General features: G+C 36.5%; 1 protein-coding gene across 1 annotated transcript in view; it reads left to right on the top strand.

Annotated features, from left to right (window-relative positions):
• SORBS2 (sorbin and SH3 domain containing 2) overlaps window positions 1-6,183 on the top strand; it is a 145,619-nt gene extending 139,436 nt beyond the window's left edge. Inside the window, exon 24 of the mRNA XM_072406851.1 lies at window positions 868-6,183. Within this exon, the coding sequence (XP_072262952.1) occupies window positions 868-929 (62 nt within the window). The 3' untranslated portion in view covers window positions 930-6,183. The remainder of the gene's footprint in view (window positions 1-867) is intronic.
• The last annotated feature ends 13,510 nt before the right edge of the window (window positions 6,184-19,693 follow it).

The following is a 19,693-nucleotide window of genomic DNA, read 5'->3' as shown; positions in this document are numbered from 1 at the left end:
TACAAGGCTGAAATTCTAAGGGCTCTACAGCCACAGGCTCTCATATGGACACTCATACATGATCCTTCCACTAGATAAATTAAGAAGATATATAGTGCAGTGTGAAATAATATTTGGCTCATTAAACAAATATGGCATACACTTATCAAGTTGACTACAATTAGAATTTTCTTTGTTTAGTTACAGGCCTCTCTGTGCCTTAAAGCTTCTATTTAACACTGGGCACTGCCAGAAAGCAGCACTAGATGGGCGCCTCAGTGTTAGAATATTTACTAGGTTTATTATCTGTATTAACACTCAGCTAGTGCAGATATAGTGCTGGGCATTCCTAACAGAAATTCCTTACATTAAGATAAACAGTTAATACAACTGTAATAAAATGAATGTTAATAAATTAAATATTTCATGCAAATAATGAAAACAAAAACCAATATAGTTTTGAAGTTGGTTAAACTTCAGCAAATTAAACATGTAAATGTGAAAAAAAAAATGTATGCCAACTACAGAACATATATCTGTTTATCAAGAAAGAATTGTACAGGAAATGTAGTAGAGCATATATAGTAAAAAGAACAGAGAAAATAAAAGGCAAAATTACTCTCCTAACACTGGATGCCAGTCTGAAGCCCTGTAACAAGCATGTTTTTCCAACATTGGTGTTGTCTGTTGATCTGGATGTCTCAACACCAATGGTTGATCAGAAAAGTCAAAAGTAAAATTATTTTGGATATTTCCATTACTTTTCCTATTAGCATAATTAACAATAATGCAATTTACAGATGAAGATCTGAATTGAGAACCCTGACAACAACTGGTCTTCTGGTGATTTGAATAAATGTTCACTGACATGTTCACCTCTCATTTCAGGCACTTCCAGAAGAACCAAGTTCTTTGGGACTTTCCCTGGAAACTATGTTAAAAGGCTGTGATCGTGTTTTGGCTGCTGCCTCACTTGACACATCTATGTGACTTGCTAGGAAGCACGCTTCTCATTTATGAGCAGAACCAGTTCATATGTAATCTTTGCTGCCACCCGCCAATGTTTTCTAGCAGTATTAGAGCCAATCCGGCCCTGTTCTCTACACTACTGATAATATTCTAGCACCAATCATTACTCTTCACCAAATTGTTTTATTCAGGGCACCCACTGCCTCTGTATGTGTGGTTTTGAAGCTGGTTCACTCAGTTATCATTGCAGTGTAAGACAATCCAGCTAAAGGAGGTATTAATACATTGGTGTGTTTGGTTACATGAACAATGTGAATAAAAGAAACCTTAAACAGGTTTATGGTGAAGTGTCACATCACAGTTATCACTCTTCCATAGCTCAGCACTGGCCTTACAGTCCCTGTGCCAGTGCAAGTGTACAAAGTCAAAGAAATCCAGTCTAAATTATTTAAATGTTGTTATCAAATAGTCCTCTGGAATAAAACTACATTTTCCCTAAACAGGAAGCAAACAGTTACTGGTAAATAAGATTGGATCACAATATAAATCTTTTCCAAAACAGAATAAAAATAACCAGAACATATGTTTTACATATGAATGGTTTAATTTCCTACATACAGTGGGGGAAATTCAGGGAACATTCATGAAGATGCTCACATTTCTTGAGGTGCAAACAATATTGTTAAAAATACAACCAATGACATTCTGTAATTGTATTGATATGCATTTAGTAAATGAAAGCAAATGTCCTGTTGGTTGTGAACTGCATGCATGGGTTATTAAGCATAAGGATTGCAAATCTAAAAACAATGGCAATAATGACGGATACTATTGTGGCTCATTGTACCAAAGAAAGCAATGACAATAATAGTTCTTGGAGGAAAGCCTTTTGGCGTTACATTTACAAAATATTGCATTCCTCAAATATCCATACTACTTTTTGTACTTTGTTCACATTCTTTATGCACAGGACGGTCTAATTGTTTAAGCTGGTATAACACAAAGTCAGTAATACACAACTTCTACATTCTCACCCACAGTATAAAACCCATTGTAAAACCCCTTCAGCTGGCACTGACAGGTAAAGGTAAATAAAGTGTTTAGGAAGTTGATGTGTCTGTGTTTTGCCTATAGAAACAAGTCAGAATACAGAATTTGTTTTCTAATTTAGGTCACAAAATGAAGAAAAGGTGAAGAGTTAAGAAAAGGACACTTTCATATGATAAGCAGCCTTTACATTTTTAATCACCCTGACACATTTTATGAATATTTCTTACAAGTATTTTGTTTAGAGTAGCAAATTACGTTAAATAAACCTGATGAAAACAAAGGGGAAGGTCATTCTATCTAGACAAATTGGCTAAATTATAAAGGACAACAACGAGCAAAGATGATTTGCAGTGTGCAAAAATGCGAAGCGACCAAGAACAACAAGTCAAAGAAACATAAATTATAATTGGCTTTTTTATACTTTATTTTCATACAGAATAAAAACATTATATTGGATTACTTTGCATGGAGCAAAGTGCTCAGACGTGTTGCTAAGGTTTTAAATGTTGCTGCTACTTTACTACAGTAAATTATCACCTTTTTGAAAATATAATTGAAGCAGAAATGGTATTCAGGACCTATAGAGAAGGAACTGAAGAACTTTAAAAAAGTACAGAAAACAAGCAATTTATAGTGGAAGCCATTTCTCTACCACACTGTATTATGAAATTCAATTTGAGTAATGCTTCCAAAAAAATTATTATGAAATTCCTTTTGTTAACTCACAAGGATATTTTAAAAATTCATTATCAGTGGTGATATAATAATATCATGTTTGCTCACGTCATATATATAACATTTATACTTGAGTTTCACATTTGTGTGTAGAATTGTAGCATTTTCAAACCAACAATTCACAGTTGCTAGGAGAGGCATTTGCAGTATATTATGATTCTAAAAAAGCTCAATATATGCTATAGTATGGACATAAACCTACTTGGTATACTGCAGTAGTGCCATAATGAGAAGGTTGGTTGCCGGTATGAAGCACTCACTTTAAGGATCTGCTAACACAAGTGTGTTACAGTAAAGAGTGGTAAGATGGGTGTTTTACCACGCATAACCACGACAGCTTGGCAGCGCATGATACATGGTGTAATGTCATTCATTTCACAAAGCACCCCATTCACCTAGAAGCACACCACAACCCACTTTTTGCTACAATGTCTTACAACACTGGAATATTGCTCATTACCGTCCAACTTTAGGGTAAACAGGCCCTTAAACCAGGCTTTATATGGGAAGGACAGCTGCTTGGTTTTTTTAGTCCTTATACATAGTACACACAAAAATGTTTTTTCACATGGCAGGACAAATCCTAAGAGCTAGGTAGCCAACTCGCCTAGAAAGTTTTAAAATTTTCCACGTCCAGAGGGACCAGCTTCTAAAGTCTACTTTAATTTGTCCATCTCCAACATATTGACACAGGAGAAAAATATACTAGGATAACCTGGCACTACTGAACTACCATTATTCCCCCCCCCCCAAGAATATCTGACCAGCTAACGGCTTCATCCACACATCCAGAAATAAAGATTTTAAAAACATTGGGCAAATACTTGAAACATATGTATAGCTTTTCCACATCAAGAATAAATGTTAGCCAGTTTCACAAAAGCTAAAAAGAACTTAATTTGGAATCATAAACTAAGTGCAAGTATTACTGATGTTAATGTAAAACAATGCCTGGCTAGGAGTTTAGCACACAAGTAAACATGGATTGTTCTATTATAAGTTCTCACATCTCTATTATCTGGAGAGCAGTGTCCCAATATTCGCTCAACCATTGCAGCCTGGTACTCATTTTTCTATCAAATTTGACCACTCAAATGCTAGCAGTCTTGCTGATAAGATAAGTGATAGAATGAAAGGGCTGAAATAGGTATTTATTTTCCTTATTTAGTTTAAAAACAATCCATGTGTTTTTTTTCTGAACTCTGGTTCTCCCTTCAGCATAGAACCCATGACCTTATGCCTTGGTGTTGGGTACAAGAAGTATTTCAGCATTTTTTGTTACTGTAAGCTAACATAGGTCTACACTATTCACTTTAGCCTATACTAATATACATCATTCTAGAACAAGCCTAGAATGTTTACATGCAAACATCAAAAGATTATCTGGCATTTGTGAAATAGAAATTCAACAACATCATCCTTCATTGTGCTCTCAGTGAGCCTTATTCTTTCTTGGATATTCTCACTCTCCTGTTAGTGCTCATAGGTGTCAGATAAATATACATAATGGAGTTTCATTATGGTTGGGCTTCTGGAAGGTTTTTCCCCCAAGAAAGACAAACCCAAACATCTTGTTTGGCACATGACGGGAAAGAGCAGGCTGTCTACCCCTTAGGCTGCCACAAGCCTCAACCCCCCTGAATGGTACTGACAAGTGTTCTGCAGGCAGACGTTCTGGGTTTATTCTCTGATACCTTCTCTTTATCCATCAAATTTACATTGGAGTCTTTGACAACCGAGTTTTCAAATAGATTGATGGGATGTTGGGAATAGGTGCCATGGAGAAAAGATGGAGCCTCCTCCTATTCCTCAAATAGTTGTGGTGGTCTGCATGGGAGGCTTATTTGAATCTGTAAGGCCTATTTATTAAGGGGGCCCCTACATAGCTGCCCTCTCACCCTAAAACATATTTACATTGTACCCCTTACCCATTCACAGAATGCGTTAAAGAACAGACCTAAAAATAATGACACTCGCATTGGGAAAAATCATTTTTAATCAATTACTTTTACTCTCCACCATTAAATAACAGATCCTCAGTCAATGCTACATAAATATCAATGGTTGGTTTGTTTATTTTTGTAGATTATGTTGGTGTAATTATCATTGACCATTTCTGCCGCAAAGTCTATAAACGTAAGCAGGACATTACTATTTACATAATGCTGACAGAGCGTCTGTCATTATAGTGTTGGGAGTTTGTGTGTTAACATCCGCAGTTGGCGATCATTATGATTCATTTGAATTTACAATTGAGTGTAATTGATGCAGAATTATTTTTTGGGCGGACATAAACATATTTTTTTAAAACTCAGTAAGTAGATCTTATGTTCATGTACAATTATCTTGAAATGTTGGCAGTCATAGACTTTAATTCAAAATGATAAAACAGTCATATTACTGCAGTGACTTCAAAGAAAATTTGTTACAATCGAAAAGGCCATTTTCAAGTTTTACCACATATCCTTTAATTGAGGATTTGATAGCTCCAACTATGCAGTGTTTTATGGAATCTGTTCTCTTTGGAGGCTTTTAAACCAAATAGAACCAAATGGGTTTCATACTAGTCTAGTTACTGAGGTGTACAGAACAATAAGGTAATAAAGAAATTGTTGTGTTTTTAAGATGGTATTGTCTATCAAGAAGCCCCACTAAAAAAAATACAGGGTCTGACAAAATCCAGTCTACAACTATCTCAGCACCTTACTAAATAGTGTTTACTGTATTACTCCTTTTTAGATACACAGGTGGCTCTAAAAAGTGACTTTTTCTGTAGTATTTTGTACATATTGCCTGGTGTCTATGTACAGGGCCTCTGTCCTGTCTCTTCCTCTATAAGCCTTGTAATTGGGAGCATCCAAGCCAGCGTCAGGCTGCCAGCTTTTCTCTGCTCTTTGTCACGCTAAACTGTTGGGACCTGTAAAATAGCCTTTTATGAACGATTTTGTGAAACAATAAAGTTAGTTTTACCAGTGGTATCTAAATGTACATATTTATTTGTAACAGAGAAATGCTATAAAATAAACATCTCTTTTGCAGTATGTTGAAGACATTAAAAGCTTTATATTTGAAAGGCTTTGAATTTTCAAGTTGTTCTACTGCATGCAGCTTTGCTATAAACACCTACTGTTAATGACGTTTCCTAGGGAGGAATTCAGTGTCTGGCTCAGGCATGGGTTCATCTGCGTCCATAGATGTATAGTCGGTCAATGACTAGGCATTAAAGAACATGGTGGTCATAAACAGCTGGGTGCTCACCTATACCTGCTCTAATGCCTGTATTATTTCAAAAAGCACTGTTTCTACTCTGTATCTGGTTAAAAAAAAGTGTTTCATACCTGGCTACCAGAATTAACTTTAAATTCTTACAAGAAAATGGTATTTGTGTTATTTTCTGTTGGTTTGTTATTTTTCTTCAATAGACATCTAATAAATTTTGCCTGAATACAATTGTCTAAATCTGTTTTTCCTTACTGTAAAGTTAATATGAAGTCTTCAAACTAGTGGTTAAAACGGCATTATATACTATGAGAAAACTAACCTGTTCATTCCAATCCAGTTAACAGCATCAGTAGCACATAACAAGAATGCATGTTTGATACCAGGTTATACACTAAAAGGATTCTGTTTGACCAGCAATAAAAAGGATATAAAAATACAACAATTCGTGTAATACCAACTCAGTTTTCACAGTTCAAATTAGTCTGAAATTCTGCTCTTAATTTGGGTCTGAAGCAAGTGACCTGCTCCCCTCCCTTATATCAGATTTCTAGCTGTCAGGCTGACCCCCTGTCCTTGAATAAGTATGCAGATTGGGAATTCCGAACTGGCAACTCCATAAAACTGGGTCACGCTGTAGCTAAATTTTGTTGTTTTATAATTCTAACTTGAGCTACTGATCTTGATAAACATGCATTTTACAAGACAGCAGATAAGCAGAACCTGGACAAGTGTTTAGAAAGCCAGCTGCTGACCCTAAACATACAAAATATTCATAAGCAATACATCATACTCCTAATACTAACATTTAAAAATCTTTTACTTAGGGCAGTGTCAGATCACAAGACCCCAAGGGGAAACTACAGCACAGGGAACTAATTTTCACAATACTTTTCCAGCAAAACATTCTGTTCTCAATCTCGCCAGTCATTTTTTTTACATTTTGGACTTTGTTTTAAATCTCTTTGCATACAAATGGTCTGATTTTTTAAAGCTCTCCGAAGCTGGAGAAGGAACCACTTTCATTAGTGAAGCTGGGTGATCCAACAAACCTGGAATAGATCAGGTCCAGAATTTAAAACATTTGCTAATAAATAGCTAATGACTTTTAGGTAATCTTACAGATTTGCTGGATTACCCAGCTTCACTGATGAAAGTGTATCCTCCCCAGCCTTGGAGAGCTTTAATTTCTGTATAACTCTAATCAGAATTTTTTAGGACTTTAGTGCCAGCAGGATTAGAAGCTGTGAGTGTAATACAGGAAAGATTTCTATACCACAAGGACAGCTAAACATGCAAAAGGTATTTGTAATTAGCTTGAAAGAAAAGTGCATCCATGCATCTGGTATGACATCCTTTCTTGACTGGGAATGGTGCAGAGGGTACAAAATTTATGTCAACAATAATGGATTTGTTTTTGTTCCTCACAAGCACCATTTTTAGGTTTATTTTGCCTCCAAAGCTTTCCTAATGAGGTCCCCTGCCAGGCCCTTTACCATCCATCTATAGTTACGTCTCTGTTTTTAACCTGACTAAAACTACAAAAATGCCACCCTTAGGATATATAGTATGCTGTTGGTGCTCACAAAAATAGATTTCTGGCTTTCAGGGGTGATCTAGAACTAGACTGGAGTTTTCAGAGCATAAAGCAGGTGCATAAATTAAACTGGGTCACTGTCTGTTCAATCCCAATGAAACTGTTAATACTTTCATGTTTATTTGTAATAATTGACTTTGTTCTTTGTGATAATGATGTTCTACATGCTATGGGATGCCACATACCACACACAAACAGAAACGCTGTGTCTTTGCTTGGATTACATGGAAGATACATTTTCAAGTGAGGGAATTAATAACAGTTACATGCCATTCTCATGGTCTCATACCACTTGAAAAAGACGCTGCCCATTACAAGTGCTTCACGGGGTTATCTTGTACTTCATCCCGTAATGCTGAAATAATAACAACCAGCCACAGCTGCAGTCATGATTTGCCTTGACCATGGGATATGTCAAGGTGACAATAGCCCTTTTTACATAACATTTGTTTTCTTTGTCAGTTTCACTAAGGAAATAGCAATCATTTTCAGGGATGCAAGGCTATGGTATGGACGTTTTATGGTGGCCATAGTAGTCCGGGAATTAGACTTCTTAATAGTAGTTTCTTGTCAATGCTGTAATTTGTTAATAAAGAACATTACTCTCTTGATCTTTTGGGTTTGAGCAGCAAAATAAATATAAATACATACATATGTAAATTCAATTAACTGTAAATATTTCACACATCCCACACAATCTTTCAAGGCATATGAGTTATTAGACCAACTTATTCAGTGCTTGACTGATTCATCCAATGTCTGGCATCCTAAACATAGGAACCTGTTTATTCACACCGGTCTTTAGTGATGTTGGCACGCATTGTAATATACAATACTTAATTTTACATGGTATAAATATAAACGTATCCATTATAAAATAACCCCATACCCCAGCCTAACTGAAGTGGATCTGTGCCTGGCTGGTGTGCTGATCCTTTGCCTGTAGTGTGCCACCGCTATTTGCATGCTTAGATTTACATCCAGGCAATTAACATTCTTCAGAATAGATCAGTTTACATAAAATCCCTGTGCAGGTCCACTTTATTAGCAGCCTTGTACACCAGACATGCAGGATGTTATCCTTGCAGCAAAAGTGATATGGACATGTGGGAACCATGATATGGTAATATCAGCACCTATCTGTTCAGAAACATTAGTTTCATAAGATATAGCACACAATCAGACTGTGGTCAGAAGTATGCGGAATATAGAATGCAAGGGTCAGGATTATGTAATGTAAATTATTACATAAATACACAAGGATTTGGTTTCACATAAAGAAATGTTAAAGTTAAGGTTTATAAACTCAGCCCATGGTCTTTTTTTTTTAAATGCCACAACCAGTGGTTCTCATCAGTACAATTCCCATGAGATGGAAGAAAAGATTAAAGTCTAGCACTGATGAGAGTTAAAATGAAAAACTTTAGGTGGACCCAATACTTAAATAAAAGGAAGTTTTTCTGGTTTGAGTTCTGTAATTGTCTGTTTTTATTGGTTGCTAATAAAAAATAAATATAAAAAAAAAATAAATAAATAAAAGGAAGTTTTTGCCCCTGAAATAAAAATAAATTCTCATCCTATATTTGCATGCATATGGGCCTGATTTATTAAGCTCTCCAAGGCTAAAGAAGATACACTTTCATAAGTGAAGCTGGGTGATCTTAGCAAACCTGGAATAGATTTTTTAAAAAATCATTTGCTATAGGTTGGCAAATGTTTTCAATCCTGGACCAGGACCAGGTTTGTTGGATCACCCAGGTTCACTGATGAATGTGTATACTCTCCAGCCTTAGACAGCTTTAATAAATTAGGCCTAATGTGTCATATTTAAGGCATATTGTAAAAGTAATAATATTGAGTATGTAGCTATGTATTTTCATGTGCAACTGTACAGTGCACAGCAGCCAGGAGAATGCAGCATACAGGAGTGTAATATTGGCAACCAGCAGACTGGGATAAAGGCTTATATACAGAGTGCCACTTTACCCCTTCTAAGGTCAGAATGTATGATTGTATTATTTCCCCGGATGTGTATTGATTGCACCAGCCATGACAAACTCCAGAAAGAGACAAAATAGACCTGGGGGTTCATACAAGTGGCACATTTCCTCCCACTATACCAAAATATGCTGTCCTACCTATTGCCCAGATGTCATACCTCCCTAATACAGAGCCATTGTACATTGGCCACACCATTTCTAGGTACTTTGCAATATCTAGCTTCAATACTCCTATATCACAGACCGATAAAATGCCTGATAAATTGAGGGATTCCTTACCTCTGAACATGTTATAAGTCAGTAACTGAAATAAATATTAAAGCTAAAATACATAGCATGACAGCTAGGAAACATTGCAGAAATAAATTCTCCTTAGCAGAGTTCTCCTTTAATTTCTGCCCCTAGAGAGCATAAAGAAGAGAATACCTTATTAGTCTTCCAGCTGTCACTGCTTGTTGAAGTGATATGTTCAAGACTAGCACTTCTGTGGTAACTGCCTCTAAACCCAAGACATAAATAGAGATGGAAATGGCAAGCAATGTATCCAGCAAGTTTAAGATTCAATTCTTGAGTTTTCCTACCAGTAAAAATATTTTCAGCAGATTCAAGCACCGCTCCTTTGCTTTATGACTATTTACCCTTACACATTGCTTGCTGAAAGTTAAACTTGGTTGGATACATTATTTAAAGTATACATAACATAAACTCCCAACTTCCAAGTGTTTGCTCATATAGTAATTCTACATGCCTTTGTCCTGAAGGAATGTAGTCTGTGCAAAAGGCACTACAACTATTCCCACCCCCCATTTTATAGTACTTTGGAACATCCATATAACATAGTTGGTCCATATCCTGTGCCTGGTTTGTTTATGGAGAACTTAGAAGTTTATCTTCTCCTCCTGTACATTAAACAAGCTCATGGCAGGAAATTAAGTCTGCCACACTTTCTGTTGGCTCAGTGTATCTGTTTTCTTTATCTAGAAGTAGTTATGATAGATAGTTATGATGATGGAAATCTATATGGGACAGATGGGAAATTTTAATATACCGGTAGTTTCATTTTAAGTTGACATGTTATATGCAGTTTTATATACAGGATATTTACACACAAATTAAATGATACAATTCCAAACAATAAGAAGTAAATACCAAGTGCAAGCTGTTGTTGTACAATGCCCAAGAAAATATCAAGTGATGATATGAATCCCAATTACAGATAAACATTTCTCAGGTTGCAAAAGTCACCTCCACATATGGCATTATCAGTGCTGCACATATATTTATTCCTGTGAGTCATTTACCCTGGAACCGAGTTTGTAGAAATCAGCTGTACTTATTTTGTAAGGAGGTAGAGCTACAGAACCATCCAGGATATTTAACTAGTTAATAAACCTGTGTAGACTCATTGGTTTAATATTCACACCTGACAGCAAGAAGGCCTGATGATCCGTGAATAAATGTCATCTCAGCAACACCATTGCAGATTTTGCCTCCTGGAGAAACAAATGTATATTGTCCTACCCCTTACAACCTTTTTTTATTGTGTGCGGGATATTTACAAACTAGAATAATTTCCCTTCCAAGAAAATGCCATAGGTGTGGTAATTCCTAGAAACATTCCTCCTTTACCACGAGGCCTCATGTTAAATTAACAGTAATGCCCAACACCTTGGATGACTCCTATTGCTCCTAATACAATTTACCCAAACAATCTCTGGTAGCACTATTGAAATTTTCTTATTGCACTGTATTGGACACAAGCAGCTGCCAACAGCATAGAAGTTCAAACTAAACCAGCAACACAAAAGATAGAAAGAGTAGGCAAAGCAAATCTTTGCACTTTCAGGTAATTTGCCTCCAGACCCCCTCCCCATCCACATGTTCCAATTGTTCTAGTCTGCACCTCATAACTGTCAGCAGCTTTTGGATTTCCTAGAGAGTGAGTTAACGATAATATCCTGAGTCATGAAATTAGTCTTAGTTCAGCATTTTGAATGGTCTTTAACCCTAAAATGCTTTTATTACCTAATACAGAAGATTCTATGTTATGTCATATAACCAGCATGACAGCTCTCATCTGCAACAGTTCTAACAAAACTTTCTGTGTGTTTGGTGGCATGGTGTCCTTCAATAGACGTAAGCATTGAATGCTCAAAATGCTTAAGAGGCTGGACAACTCTGGCTTCTGGAGAGGTGAGAATACTACTTATTCTCTTAAAGAAGAAAGTATACAGGGCTACTTTAAGCAATACAATTTGCCTTATCCAGCTTGTGATGGATGGTAAAAGAGAAGTAGCAGATTATTAAGTGTTCCCTTCTGCCTACTTTTCCTGTCAACTTGTCCCTTGGGAGCACAAAAACACTGAAGTACAACTGCTTAGTTATTTGTGGTGCTTCTCCTCTCATAGACAGAATAAACTCTGCTGTACAGGGGCTTGCAAGGAGCTTAAATCAAGTCTAAATCAAGGGCTAGTTCCCTTTAAAATACACATTAACTGGTGTTTTATATATGTCTGGAGGTCAGCTTTAAAGTATACCTGAACTCTGGAACACTTGTGCTAACAAAACCTATAGCTGAGCTCCCATTACAAACGTCACACATTTTGTTTGAATATCTCACTCTGTTTTCAGGATTGTCAACTATGCTTAGTGGAGGGTGCTGCCGAAACCAAACAGAAAGCCACAGCAAGGTTAGCAAACATTTTTAGTCAGAAAAACAAGTGTCAGAGGTATAAGCTATGCAGAAAATGTCTTTATCCGAATTTATAGAAAGCAAGATGGCTGGCACCCATGAAACAGATACAACACATATTGCAGCTCTGCCCAGCAAGGTGAGATGACACCATGCACCAGAGGGACGATGGCATTACACCTATCAACAGCAGCACCACTTATCTACAGTCACTATAAACATGAATGGAACACATACTTCTGCTTAGCAGTACTGATCTACTGAGAGCAATGATATGCAAACCACCATTTAGGAAGTCAAGAGCTACCAAATGTAAATGTATTGTTTAGTAATGTATTGGTACAATAAAGAAATGTATATCATAAACTGCTACATATATATGAAATAAACACCAATCAAAAACAACTGATAACATACATCATTGTTCATTTACATGAAGAATTGATTTACTAGATTACAGAATACTTTGGTATGGAAATAGAACAATAACTGCTGATGAATCTACAATACAAAAACAATGAATGTAGCATAGCTAAACACAATAGGAAACATTCAAAAACAACCTCTCCCTTTGATTTCAGAAAACAAATTACTGTGTAATTTATCATGATGAATATTAATTAATATTATTATTTATAATTATTAATAATAATAATAATAATCATTATAATAAACACTATTTATATAGCGCCAACATATTATGCAGCACTGTGCATTAAATCGGGATTTTGATCTTTTAAATGACATGGCCTAGAATATTGTTTTGCTGAAAACTGTATGAGCAGGCATCATGGAGAGCTGCCTTGTGTACTGTATTCCCAGGCATGGTGACATCCAGATACAAGGAAGTATAGATTTCCTTAGTACTTAAGGGATGCCTTCATTTATATCAGAATACATTAGGCCTATTTGATGATAACTCTGAAATCTCTTTATGTTCTCCAGCAGTGACACACTTTTGGATTATAAGGTCCCCTTCTTCTTTCTTGCTGCACTGGCACTGTTCCCATTTGGAGTGCTTCCAAATTAACTCTCTTGGAATGAGCCTGCTCAGTATCCATTTGCCAGACAGGGATTTAACATTCAAACCAAATAAGGAATCAGCCTGCCAAACACGGGGGTGACGTATGACTCAAACTATTAGCATGGAGCTCAGCCACCAATGACTATATAATCAACCACATAACTAGATCTTAGGGCTTATGGTGCTGACAGTAATGTAGAAACCATAGTTCAGCAATTATTTTATTAATAGTGATATTTGAATTTGGGCTTTTTATATTTAATTACATTTTGCCCTAATGTTACTGCAGCATGTTAACCTGGAAGAAATCTGAAAATAAACCATGTTTTTTTCATCAGGTTTAAGGTTAGGGTAGGAGTAAGTAGGTAGGACCTTAGTTATAGTGTGGATGTTTACATATTGTGGCCACCAGATCTAAAACGATCTAATATGCCTACTAGGGAACTGTCACAGATTCAGGAATAGTCTGAGGTACTGTGCACCTGTAACCTTACCTGTAAAGTAAAATGAATGTGTAAAGTGTGTGAGATAGATATATGTTGCGAAGGAGTACAAGATATCAATCAGGAGCAAATTTGTAATTCAATAATGTATTATTGTATGTGGTGTTGTATACAACACTGATTCTAGAAAATATTTATTTTAGGAATCACTTAGTGTAGTTATTTGTATTGTAGTGTTAATATTCGTAATCAAAATGGGATATGCATTCCTAATGATTATTAAATTCTAACACCAAGATTTAAAAAGTGTTATATTGTGGCTAACCTGCCCTTAGATGTGGTGGCAGAATTATTTTATTTTTATTACTCACCTGAATATCCTGGCAATAACACCCTCTTAGGATGAAAATGCTTATTCTATGGACTGCCTCTTATCCTACTAATGTACTTATCAAGATTAATCCAATCACCACCAGGACTGATACACTGTAAAACGTTTTTGGTTTGATTATACCTTAAGGTGCGTACACACTTCCAATTTTTATCGTTCCAATCGAACGACGAACGATCGATTGGGCAAAAAATCGTTCGTAAAAAAGTAACCAACGACGCCGACGAACGAGGAAAGTCGCTGGAAACGAATGACCGGACCGACGGATCGGATTGGACGACGATCGTTGAACATCGTTCGTGTGTACGGTCGTTCGTTGATCGTCCATGTTCAGAGCATGCGTGATGAATGAACGTCCGTTCACTTTCCTGTCGTGCACATAGTTCCTCTATCGCTCAAACGATCGTATCTATTGTGTGTACAATATCTACGAACGATCGTGTCGTTAACTCTATGTGCAGGATCGGTGCTATACGATCGTTCGTATATATCGTGCATGAACGTTCGTCGTTCGTTTTCCAACGATAATAATTGGAAGTGTGTACGTAGCTTTAAAGTCAATCCACCACTGAGGATTATTGAAGCTGAGCCCACAATAAAGAATGCCACCTGCCTGGATATAAAACTGATCTTTTAGTGCCAGTAGTGTCACACACACCTGAAACATGCATGCAGATAACTGTATGACCAGTTGTGTTACAATTACCTGAATACAACATCTGTATCCGCATTTTGGATCAGTGATTCAGAATGTATCATGGTGTAGCCTCTAGAGCAGGGGAGCCCAACAGGTGGATCGTGGTCTACCAGTAGATTGCAAAGGCAACGCGAGTAGATTGCGGTGCCCTGCCTTTCAAAATAAACTCTACCGTGCACAGGATTTATTAAGTCCAAGTTTTTATTGTTGATAGATCATTTTGACTTGGTTATTTTAAAAGTAGCTCACAAACCAAAAAGGTGTGGGCACCCCTGCTCTATGGCATTGTGTAATGGCAACAAACAGGCGATTCATATTTTAATAAACCCCCTTGCCAACGCACCGCAATACAACAATGAGAGTTGATGTGTGCTGCACATTAAAAACACAACCTGCACCATTTTCGATACCACATGCTGTGTTGGGCAGCCTTACCACAATGCACACCAATGTAAACTCAAACATGATGTGTTTTAGAAAATACAGACTATTGCCATAGTGGAAACCAGAGTTTAGGAGAATCACAACACCAACTAAGGAACTACCTGCTCCAATGACACCCATATATTAAATAGGAGGTGTGATCATTACCTGGACAGGAAGGAACAGATAGCAATAAAAACAGGAGCATGGTGGCCCTGAGGTAAGTCCTCTGCCCTTTGGAGCGCTAGGACCCAGGTTTGAATCTCATTCAGGACACTATCTGCATAGAGTTTGCAGGTTCCCCCTGTGTTTGTGTGGGTTTCCCTTCCACATCCCAAAAAACATGATGTTAGGTTAATTGGCTTCCCCCCAAAATTGACCTTAGACTGTATGTAAGACATATGACCAAGGTAGGGACATTAGATTGGGAGACCCTTTGAGGGACAGTGAGTGACATGACTATGGACTTGTACAGCACTGCGTAATATGTCAGTGCTATATAAATACTGTGTAATACTAATGTGTATTATTTGTCTGTGTCCCAGCTGGAAATATTTCTAATATTTTCTTGTCCTGAACAGAAATACAGCAATAATAAATACTTAACTGAGACTTTAACACTCTTGTTCTCTATCGAAAACAAAATGATTTTGCTAGAGTTGGGCTTTATTCAGCTCTGGTTTTTCATACCTCCGCGTTTTTTTAAAGTAAAGAAAAAGCCTTGACTCATTAGAACCTATTCCCTCATTTGATGTAGCATCTTTCCTAGGTCAGTGAAGTGCAGTCCTATGTATCTCTTCTTTTTCTGACCTCACCAACTCTTAGTTTCATATTACGATGTTACAGTATTTCAGTAAGAACTTGTCGTGAAGTGAAATAGCATTCCCCTGGTTCTTCAGATGTACTATGATTTGACTTTATGCGATAGCAAGGGTCTTTACACATAGTAAAATCTCATGTGACTCCAGAGGCAGGTCATTTTTGTAATACTAAGCAATGTTGTATAAATAAATCACAGATATAAAATAAAAGGTGGAAAAACATCTAACTATATATATTTCTAGAGAATAATTTTTGGAACAAAATCATTCCTTCATAATAGAAAACATGAAAGACACTTGAAAACTAACTTTTGATCTGCTCACTATAATTTATAATGCAACAACAGTTACCCACACACTTTATGTGAAAATCCTAGAAACAAAAACAATCTCATAATCATCAGTGCTAACAAAACATACGCATTTGTTATATTATTATTATGTATTTATATAGCGCCGTTCATGGTCATCACACACTGTCCACCAAAGGGGCATTATGTCATTTATACAGTGAAATACAAAGGCCATTTTGTGAAGGGAAGCCAATTAACCTAACTGCATGTTTATGGGATGTGGCAGGAAACCGGAGTACCCAGTGGAAACCCACACAAATACAGGGATGTACTGTCTGACCTTTCTATGTTCCATAAATCTCACTTAGATTTACCACATCATTATTTCTTTTAGATATCCGTCTGAAAAGGTTACATGCATTTAGTTTTATTATTGAGATTCATTTGTGTATAGAGAGTAACAGAAGCTTTTATTGCAATGCAAAAACAGAAAAACTACCAGTGACGAGAAAAATAAAAGCAATAACACATAGAAACAATCTTACAGAGATTCTAACCTCTCACTACTTTACTACAAAAAAAAAATGTGTCAGGGTCAGTAGAAGCATATATGATGTACATCATACATTTGATATGTAAATGCATATATATCATATGAGTACATGATCCTGTACGTGGGTGATTTTTGGGGCTAAAATATATTTATTTGAGCTAGTCACAGGGTTAACGTATGGAAAATGTGCCAATCACCATACACAAGTGTTTGGGCTCTGAATAAAATCTCACTTTATGCCACATGCCACGTTTGCCTTAAGCCTCATGCTTTCATGTCAGCTGGTTCTTTTCAGTTGTTGGTTTGCATTCCCTGATAAATAACACTACTCAGTAATGTATTTACTAATTTGTGTAATTAAAGCTGCCTAGACACTTGTAAATGCTATATGCTCATAGAGTCTACCAATGGGTTAGTAGAACTGGAAATATTGTGGGCATGACAAAATGGAACAATGTCACAGTGATAAGATGGCATAAAATATGATTTTATGCTGTACCAAAGAATAAGGTCACAGCCCTCCAACTACATCCTTATATTTCCTGAGCACGTTCAACCACTATAAAATTTAATTAGTTTATCTCTCAGGTTCACCCATGATAGTCTATCTTCTCCATTCTTTGAAAGATTTTTTAAATCAGGCCCATTCTGTCCGCCCATCTTGGAGTTTTAACTTGGGTTAAAATTTTCAATTTCACCTAAAACTAAAACATCTAAGTGAAATAACAGTAAGGGTCATTTCCAGATCCTGAGACTTGCAGTTATTGTTCACCATAACACCTAAAATGCTAATTGCCCAATGACATGCTAATCCTCTGGCTTGAATATTGTACGAGCCTGTATACATCAATTCTCTGCAGTAACATACATTGTGTGTGTTGGTGTGGCTGTGAATACATCCATTTATTAGCCAAACAAGATGCATTGATCTGTGGTGCGTCAGCCAGTCCATTCAAATTGATGTTTACAAATCTTAGTAATTAAATACTTTTAGAAGATATACATTTATCAAACATATTTATGGATACTTGGCTCCCCTATTAAATCTGTTTTTATCATTTGGAACTTAACTTTTTTAGGTTTTTTAAAACTCACATGAAATTTCACTTGGCAGGCATAATTATGCTTAAAATTTTGGTTCTGGACATTTTTGTTAATTTGCTGTAAGACAGTTCCAAGCAAAACATTTTCTCTTTTCAATGAAGATGTCTGAAACCAAAAGGAAAAAGAAACTTCTCTAGTACTCTACCATCAAAATTATAGTCTTATTGTCCTGTTGATGACTCTTGTACTTGAGGGAGAGGGCAATGAGGACCGAATCCAGTACTATTCCTATGTTACTTAATATTAATATAAAGATTTTATCTATCCAACAGTCCACACGTGAGACTCTGTCTTATAGTTATACCATAACATCCTCACTTTCTTGCCTTGTAATGTAGCCTATTCTAAAGGGAAAGGGTATCATTAATACCTCTAATGTCCCTATAACACTGTCCCTAATTCAACCGACTGACAAGAACCAAAGCATTAGATATAAATCCAAATCCAAAAGGTGGCCTATTTCCAGACACAATGAGAAGCAACATGTTTCACAATAACCATTTTTATTATATTACATTGGCCCTGATTTATTAAAGCTCTCCAAAGCTGGAGAGGATACGCTTTCATCAGTGAAGCTGGGTGATCCAGCAACCCTGGAATGGATTTCTTAAAATGAATTAGCTATTTGTTAGCAAATGTTTTCAATCCTGGACCAGATAGATACCAGGTTTGCTGGATCGCCCAGCTTCACTGAAGAAAGTGTATACTCTCCAAAATGATTTTCTTTTTGTTTCCTTTTGCTCATCTTTGCACACTATTCAATGGAGTGGTGCTGATGCTGTAGAACTGCTGCTCCTTACATGTCATGACTGTATGGCCATGTGCATTATAATGTAAAGCATACAATAAAGTGTTAAGCAACCCACCTTAACATATTGCTGCATATCAGGCTGGTAAAAAGGACCTCTAAAGTGGAACTAAACCCCACTATACTCACCTATCCCATCGCAGGGCACTGCCAGTAATGCAGAAGGGACGTTGCCTGTCCCTTTATACAATAAAGCCCTGACCGGTCACAAGTTTGTAAAGTGGAATGGCAGAGCACCAGGTATTTTTTCTATTGATGTTACAGATTTACAGAACAAATTACAGATTCACAATACAGAACCTCACAAACAAATTATATACATCCTAATAACACACACAAGCACTGCTTTGTAGGCAATGCAACACAGAGATATTGACATGTCAAAAGCTCATATGAAAAATTTAGTGGATAGGTATGGATTATTTATCCCTGGTACAATTTTACCTTATTTAAACTATGAAAACACAACATTAAGGCCCGCTTTATACCTTTGTGTTTAGGTAATACAAGTTCAAATGTAGTTTACTGAGCATTACTGGCAGTAAATGGCATTTCAATGGCAGCTTGTGTGGAGGATTGCAGTGCCATTGATGGTGTGCCATTGCACAACTCACAGCCAGCAACATCTCCATACTGAAGTTAATCATTACTTACATGACATGGTACAATGTGTTAAAAAAATAAAATAAAAAAGTTTACTATTTACTTTTTTTCCTTTTGTCTTACACTGGCATCCCATTCTAAAGGTATACCAATAGACCACAAGTATGTTGTTCACGCCAATGCTCTGATACTTATGCATTCAACAAAAGCCTACAAAAAAACAAGGTGTCTGTGGATGACAGGATTGTTTGTTTATGAAAACTTTAGCCAAACTTTCATTTCTTAAACAGCT

This window comes from Pyxicephalus adspersus, chromosome 3 (genome assembly GCF_032062135.1).
Source record: "Pyxicephalus adspersus chromosome 3, UCB_Pads_2.0, whole genome shotgun sequence".
Taxonomy (NCBI): domain Eukaryota; kingdom Metazoa; phylum Chordata; class Amphibia; order Anura; family Pyxicephalidae; genus Pyxicephalus; species Pyxicephalus adspersus.
Note: the sequence above shows the minus strand (reverse complement) of the source record. Positions and strands in the feature narration are given on the sequence as shown.